General features: G+C 36.0%; 1 protein-coding gene across 1 annotated transcript; it reads left to right on the top strand.

Annotated features, from left to right (window-relative positions):
• The first annotated feature begins 375 nt into the window (after window positions 1-375).
• Window positions 376-8,126, top strand: LOC139148230 (glutathione S-transferase Mu 1-like). The gene is made up of 9 exons (XM_070719543.1): window positions 376-557; window positions 1,269-1,344; window positions 1,664-1,728; window positions 2,741-2,822; window positions 3,896-3,996; window positions 4,585-4,680; window positions 5,879-5,968; window positions 6,485-6,505; window positions 7,627-8,126. Exons 1-9 carry the CDS (start codon window positions 522-524, stop codon window positions 7,783-7,785), a joined length of 726 nt encoding a protein of 241 aa, XP_070575644.1. The 5' UTR covers window positions 376-521; the 3' UTR covers window positions 7,786-8,126.
• The last annotated feature ends 433 nt before the right edge of the window (window positions 8,127-8,559 follow it).

Below are 8,559 nucleotides of genomic sequence, written 5' to 3'. Positions count from 1 at the left end.
TATCTTGGTAAGATCAACATTTGTAGCAAATCTCATCAAACTGTGTGCAGTCGTTGTCAATATATATCCGTTTTTTCTAAAATCATTAATTATGCAAATGAGCAAAAAGTAAGCAAGCCACACCTACCAAAAACTAATCAGTTCTTGCCATTTGCAAACTGAATCTATGTACCAGATTTGATTCTGATCTGATGAGCCGTTTTTGAGATATTGAGCACACAGACAGACAGACACACAGACAGACAGACAGACAGACAGACAGACAGACAGACAGACACACAGACAGACAGACATCGCTGCGACATATGCTCACGTGTGTCAACACGTGAGCAAAAAAAAGCGCTCCCTCACCCTTGGGTCAAATGTCACAGCGTTTTCAACAATCACAGGTTTTATTTCTCCGGCAGGCAAATCTATCGTGCTGTTGTTGCGGTAGACACGTCGAGTCTTGCGACGAAACGTCACGTTAGGCAAGAAACTACAAACAATTGAAACGGATCGCTCGAAAATCTGTTTTTACTATGCCAGTTTTACTCGGTTACTGGAAAGTTCGTGGTGTGAGTAGCCCTTTTAACTGTTTATTTTACTAATGAGGATGCATGTACATGTACATGTATTACTTATTATAATACTAAGATGTGCGACATACAATCATGGCTGATACAATCATGGCTTTGCTGATCTAAAGAAGTCACATGGCTGAAGAGTTGACCGGTACACTATTTTCTGCTCTCATGATTAGGAACACGCTCGTGTGTCAACGCTATCAACAAAATAAGCCATCTCTCTGAATAGGAAAAATGCATGCCTTCTCCATTCGCTCGTTGGTCGAAGGTCAAAGTCCACAATGATGAACGCTACGTAGCCTCGTCCCAGAACTGCCCATTCTAATTAAACACCGATCTCTTTGGTTGTATGCTTAGTCAGCGCAGCATCCCTTATGCTCTCCCAGAAAACCCGCGTGGGAAAGGTCGACTGTATGAATTTCGGAAGCTCTCTTTCACAACACCTAAACCAATTTTAATACAATAGGCTTAATTATCAAAAATTACACCTCCTGTCGCGCACATGGTATCTACGGCGGGTATATATCATAAATATTCCAGAATTATTAGAAAAAAATTGAAGGGTGAAAGTTAATTCAATACGGGGTTTGAAGGATTTTGTACCCTATGTCAAATGAAAATATAATTGGAGTGCGTTCAATAAAATGAATGAACAAAGAGTATTTATAAGTAAATTGTAAACCTTTTTTCCTTTTCTTTTAGCTTGCACAACCAATCCGCTATATTCTTGAATATGCCGGAATAGAATATGAAGAGAAACTGTACGAACAGGGGCCTGGTGAGTAGCAAATGTTATTTTTATGATGCATACCCCAAAAATTATGGAAAACCAAAGTCATCATGTATCGTTCGCATCGGGTAGTCATGTTCATCGAACATATGTAATATATGTATTGAAGCAAGACTTTCAGAATTTATGTTTGAAGGAATACACTGCAGTCACTGAATGTATAGGTCACTATTGTAATATTGCAAGTTTTAAAAAGTGCTTTGTCTTACTGAAATATGTTGACTAAATTTATTCGATGATCATGAAACCTACCATTGTACCTTCTGCCTGGGGGTAAACTCTTCACTTAATTCTAAATTCCTTACAGCGCCCGATTACAGTAGAGATGATTGGTTGAAAGAAAAGCATGACTTCGGGCTGACATTTCCAAACGTAGGTTTTGCAATACTCTGTCCTTTTTTGTGTGTACGTCTCGATTCTCTAACACTGTGTGACGTTTTTGTGTTTCGCATGGGCGATGTAAAGGTCGACATCTGGACAAGCGAGTTTACGTTATATTGTTGCACTACTTTATTGAAAACTACATTCGTCTGCCGGTATTTCTTTTTGCACTATCAGCATGCCTTACGAAACCCCAAACCATTTTACTAGTTATCAAGGAATACTTTGACTGCCTGAAATGTCTGTAAGTCTAGAATTGCTTCACATCGTATTCCGTTCTGATTACGCCATCATGAGAATATCTCATTCACCTCACCGAAATGCAAAAGCAAACCCTATTGTGAAATAGTGCAGCAGCTGATGTCACGTGGGGCACTAGGGGGACTGTGTGGAAAGAATGTATATGAACTCTATCTTCATTCGTATCTCTGATATTTACAATGACAATTGTCTTTGCTGCCAACGGCCTCCTCGTCGCTATCTTAACTATATTTGCAATCATTGATCTCTTGATGACACACTGCTATCACCTGTGATAAAAAATTGATAAAAACCGCTAGTGTGTTGACCTTATCAGAGGATTAAATCAATGAGTCAACATCACAGGATAAGCTTATGTGACTGTACTTTCGTTGATATATTTCTTGGTGTCGACCAAGGCACTCATCATCAACACTTAAAGTGGCAATCTCCAATCCCTGGTTCTCGCATGAGTCCTTGGTGGCATTGGCTTTTTTCAAGAACAATGCATTTTGAAGTTTGTTTCTTTAGAGCTAATTAATCAGTTTTATTTGAAATACTATTCGTTTATTTATTACAGACAGGCAACCGATCGACTCAAGTTAGTTATAGTCAGTAATAATCTTCTAGGCAAACATGAAAACAGGAAAAATGACAGGGGAAATAATAAACCTACTAATCTTACGACAAAAGCCAACCGATCCACTTAGAAACCGGAATTATAAGGACGTAACTTTTGCGTACATTATCTAATTGTCCCCAGTTACCGTATTTGTTTGATGGAGACGTCAAGCTAACGGAGACCAACGTTATCATTAGATACTTATCGAGCAAGGCAAACCTACGTAAGTATACGGACCATTACTTGGAAAAATATGTGAATTTGCAATATGACCAGGTCTAGAGAAAGAAGTCGGGAGAAGAAGTCGTCTAGAGACTAGTTTTGACTAAATACATTGATTCATAACACTTGGATGAGAGACAGTACAATATCTGACGTTAAGTGTCTCTGTTGAGGGTAAGATGTCTCTGATTTGATGGCGAGGTTTCCAATTGACAAATAGTTTTGGGGAAATGTCTATAAATCTGAAGAAAGTCACATGATCGATTAAACATATTCTGGTTGGTAGAATAAACAGTGATAGGATGCGGTGCCTCAAAACCGAAATCTTAGAAGGACTGTTATCAGACCGAGTATCTACAGTAACAGAATGTAATACGAGTGACTTGATACAAGACTATATGTCATAATAAATAATTGAAGGCTAGTTGATGTGTTATAAAAATAACACTTTCAATATTAATTAGTATTTCTCTGATCTTGACAAGTATATTTGTCAGTAACATTTGCCCTCGAAGAAAACCATCCTCAAAACATGGTGAATATTGCAGTGGGTTCAGCAGGAAAAAAAACCAAGTCATCCTCCAGAGTGATTTGTGGAAACGTTCTTTTTCTGCCAAGGAGTGCGACATTTGCTCAGCGGAAATCATGTAACTTTGACGCAGCCTCTTGGTATAGTTGTTGTTAACTATATCGTCCCGTAAACCGTGCTTGCTTCGATTGAAATTTCCTTTACGTTTGAAATCGGATTGCATTTTACTGGTTAGAGATCTGCCTCCAAATGTCTGACCCAAATATATATATATATATATATATATATATATATATATATATATATATATATATATATATATATATATATATATAATGTAACTCTTGAGCATATTTTGTTTTGCTAGACTGTGAACAGCTATTTATCATTCTTTTTCTCCCTAAAGTTTGCTGAAACAAAAAACATTAGTCTTGCAAACACAACACATTATGTGAAATTACAATGCAATTTTTGGTTATTTAATTTGCGGCTATTGTTCAAGCTGACATGCTGCTTTTCACGGTTTCTCACCCTCTGTTTGGCAGTAGGTACAAACGATGATGAAAGAATACGAGCTGACTTGGCGAATGAAATTGCTAAAGATATTCGAACGATGATAGGTTACAACGCCTACAACCCAAAGTGGGTATGTTGCTTGTTAATAACACCAAATAAGCCTGGTTTCTCATTATCTGTATGTCCATTAAAAACACAATGCTCCCAGTCTGTTCATTCTGTTTGAAGAGCAACGCTATCGCGTTTACATAATAATATACCAAATATCACTGGCACACTGAATCTGCTAAATTAGGTTGACCCTCGTGACAGATATTCGGGATTCCGAGTTATTATAATACCAAGCTTGCTGTTCCACTGCTTTCGTGAACTCATTTGAATCTTTAGAGTAAATGTTGTTTTCACCGTATTATTTTTGTGAAAATTGAACATTTAATTTTTTCTGACACAGCACTCAGAGTGTTACAAGAGTGAATTTCAGCTGTCACTAAATGTGAGGTGATTTGTTTATGTAGGACAAGAATTTGCGCGATTAGCCCTTGTTTTTATTCTTTTAAAGAGAATTTTTGAGGTTTCAGTTGAGGAAATTTTGAACAACGATTTAAGTCCTTCACTTCCGTGATACGTAATACGACACGTGCTTGACAAATCTGGTTTTTGCCGTTGTAGCTTTAAAGCAAACACACACCATACCTTACCGCATGTTCTTTACCAACAGGAAGAATTGAAACCAGAGCTCTTGAAATATGCTGATGAGATGTTCAAATCTTTGTCTGAGTTCCTCAGTGAGAACAAATGGTTTGCTGGTCAAAATGTAAGATAAATGGTTACGATATTTCGTTTTGATCTATTTGTATATTTCAATTTTTCTATCGCGAGCTTTTCTTATAATCACATATTATCCATTGAAAGAATTGTAACTTTTTGACCCGATATTTGTTTGATTTTTCAAGTGTAAGAATTATCTCCACAGCAAATAACTGTATGTACAGTACATTTGTACATGTTTGTGTACCTATAGTAGGACAATTAGTACACCTACCAATATAAACAAACAGCATATATTGTGCGTACTGTAAACATACACAAACACACAAACACATAATCGAACTTGACACCGTGCGTCTAAAATATCGGATGCGATCTTCTTGTAGTTTCTAATAATGTTGCCTTTCATGATATGTCATCGAAGTGTACCCTCTAGGATAGAGTTCAATGCAATATTACTCGGCGTTGGATAATTTTCCTTTAGTCTTCCTCAAGTTACCATTCTTCAAAAAAGTCCAACAAAAATGCCCATCATGCAATTCAAAGAATGAGAAAACAAATCATCAAAACTTGAGACAAGTACGCATAAACTTTAACGTAAATAGGCAACAATATGACCATTGCTATAAGGAAGACTGAACATCGAGTAAATACACACATATAATCACTTGTCACTTAAGGGCAACAGAGGCAATGTTATCGGTTCTTTGAGTGCGGAATTTTTTCTTTGCAAAGGCCATTTCTCGATCCCCAAGCATTTTCTGTATCAAGTTTTGTTGCGAGTAAATGTGATAAAAATCGTCAAACATCGATATCTTTCTAAATGTTCTTAGGTGAATTATCATAACTAATTGGATAGGAACTAATTTCTAATAATTGTAAAGTGTAGTGATGTTGATTTGATCTGCAAATGTAAGATTGTCTGCTTTTTTTCTCTTTGAAATGCACTTGTTTCATAATTCAACTGTCGGCTAAAGTGCACCTAATACTTTTGATAAAGATGAACATTTAAAAGATCAAATACTTCCAAATTAGTAACGTTTCCGATCATAAGAACTGTCCTTCGAGATTAATACATTTCAAGCCTTTCTTAGATGAATTTTATAAGTGTTCTCCAAACGATTTTAATAACTTTGAATCAAAGGATATTGAACAAAAGCTCGACCTAAATATCGATCATGGCTTAGTCTAGGTAAAATTACATATATTTTCTTCATCCAATCTACATGTAATTTTTATCGCAGCTGACCTACGCCGACTTCGTAATGTTTGAGCTGTTTGACCAGTTTCTAAAGGTTGATCCCGGCCTGTTGGACAAGTACAAAAACTTACAGGTAAGTGATCAGTTCACAAAGTGATTTTTAAGTCTATTTTTTGTCATCTGACATGGTATAGTGAGTCTATGCATAATATCAATGAACTCTCCGTTAATATGCACGTCTGCTGTCAGTACATTCATGTAGTCGATATATCTCTTCAACATGATAATGATATCCTCTTAGTTTCCATATTTAATATAAATCATTTTTCCATTCACGCTTCTTGTTTGAAAAATTCTTTCCCAAAAAGTCACGTTCACGAGCCCCAATATGACCATCCAAGCATGTGTGTTAACGCTTAAATGCTGTTAACTTCGACTCATGGTGAAACCTTACAGGCGTACAAATAGTCAAGAGACACAGAAACACAAGCAAACAGACAAAAACAACACAGAAAAGAATTACGAGCATGTTTAGAAACAAAGTATTTTCCCGTGGTGAACATATGTACAGAGATATGTGACATTAACAGAAACCCGAAAAGTACGTGTTTCTAATAGCTATTTTGTTTTCTTTTGTCTTTTAACAAAGGAATTCAAGAATCGATTCGACGTAAGTATTGCCTCATTTTTTAAACAATCAAAGTTTTTCTTCCAGAGGCACACTTTCAGCATTAAGACGCTGTGTTAAGTAATACACAACAGTTGTACTGTTTTATCCTAACATGATTGGAACTAATTTGGGATAATTGGATCTTCATATTTTTCAAATTTCTCAAAATTGTTAGGTGCCTTACAGTTGAATATATGGCTATATTACAAATTACACATAAAAACAAGTGCTTAACTTGAACAGAAAAACAGATGAGCTTACATTTGACGATTAGACTGATATTATTCATCATCCAGTTATACCAAATTAGTTCCAATCGTGTTTCCTCTTTATGTAGCTCAAAGATTTTAAGAGCGTCCGACACATTTTATTTTAAATACACACAAAGAAGACAATTTTGTGTGGTTGTGTGGTTTAGTTAACTATCAAGGGAGAGCAGGTGTATTTTACGGAAACGTATTTCCTATTTTAGAAAAAAAAGACATATTTTCGGCTCCTACCCGGAGTATTTTGAAATACGACTCACGACTTTGGTGACCAATGAATTATATTCCGGACTAAAATTGCTATAGAATTAACAACATTTGATATTACACATAAATCGATAAGCTGAATATTAGGCATTTCTGCATAGGTTAGGGAATCGCAATTTGGAGACCAGGGCCAGATTATTGAAAAAATATAGCTAAGTTTATCTAATTCCACTTGTAATACATAATATCATGTTAAATTAGGAACTATGTAACAACCCAGAAAATAGTTGCCTGAAAGTTGGACTGATGTGCATTATGGTGTAAACTGCGTAGAATAAACTTCCACTGCGAATGTGCAGCGTGCTCTGAAGGTTATATCTGATTGGTCGTTTGTCACTGTTCACAGCAACTAGGGATTCTATTTGTATTATTCAATTATAACAGTAAGATTCAGCCACCCGATTGGATAACAGCTTCCGAGACGCTGCACATCAGCAGTGAAAGTTTAATCCATGCAGTTCACATCATGATGCACCAGATTTGTCATCGCGCATTGATCTCCTTCCTTATCACAAGGTTTAGGAAAAAAGTGAAAATGCATCTTTTTTTCAAGATTCCATTGTCTTATCACTCTTTTCTTGATTCCAGGCAATACCAGCGATCGCTGCCTATAGGAAAACGGACAAATTTACGAGTTTTCCTATTTACAACAAGCGGGCTCCTTTGTCGACGTCGTATATGGCGCCCTTATGTTTGTCATTCCATTTTCTTGAATATTTTGGGTCACCAGGCGATCCGACAAAATAGAACATGTGACAAAATACGTTAAGATGGAAGATACAAGATTTGTAAATTTAGTGATAGTACATATTGTGAATGAAAGTTTTTCCGTTACGCTGTATTAGGGTGTTAAATTTGTCCCATAAATTAATACAATTTATTAAATAAGTATCGGTCACGAAAACGTTCGGCTAGAATCTTGGAATAATGAGTTATTATCGAAACCCACATCTTTATATTTCAATACCAGATCATTCATTGTAAATGGGATGATCAGGCTCATACAGACTGATGAATTGTGTTCTTCATAACTATTGCTCTTTCGTGTGTATAATTTTGTCCTATCATAATAAATACGATTGATCATATTGATTGTGGATGTCTTTCCAATATACTCTTAAGGTGGAATGTGCCTCTGGATTAGCTATTCGGACAGCCAAACTGTAACAATTCTCTTCCGATCTACCACTTATTGAGGGTAATTTTAAAGCTCTTGGTTTAAGAAAACGTTTAACCGTCTTAGTTTTTCGAAAATATAGAATTTAATGTCTCTTCATAGACTAAATATAGGGATGGCGGCCATTTTGAATTTCAAATATTGGTAAGTCTTGAGTAATTTGTTTTTCTAGTATCAAAATTTGCACAGTGACCATCGATTTTCAATTTCATTTTGAGAGAGAATTGTTGAAATATTACTTGAGGGAAGTGTGAGCAAAAGTTTAAGTCTTTCACTTTCGACGCGCATACTACCTTAAATCTTCAATATGTATCCTACTGAAATCCTATAAAACCAGACTTACT

This window comes from Ptychodera flava, chromosome 13 (genome assembly GCF_041260155.1).
Source record: "Ptychodera flava strain L36383 chromosome 13, AS_Pfla_20210202, whole genome shotgun sequence".
Lineage (NCBI taxonomy): Eukaryota > Metazoa > Hemichordata > Enteropneusta > Ptychoderidae > Ptychodera > Ptychodera flava.
The sequence above is the reverse complement of the archived record's forward strand: the minus strand, read 5'-3'. Positions and strand labels throughout refer to the sequence as shown.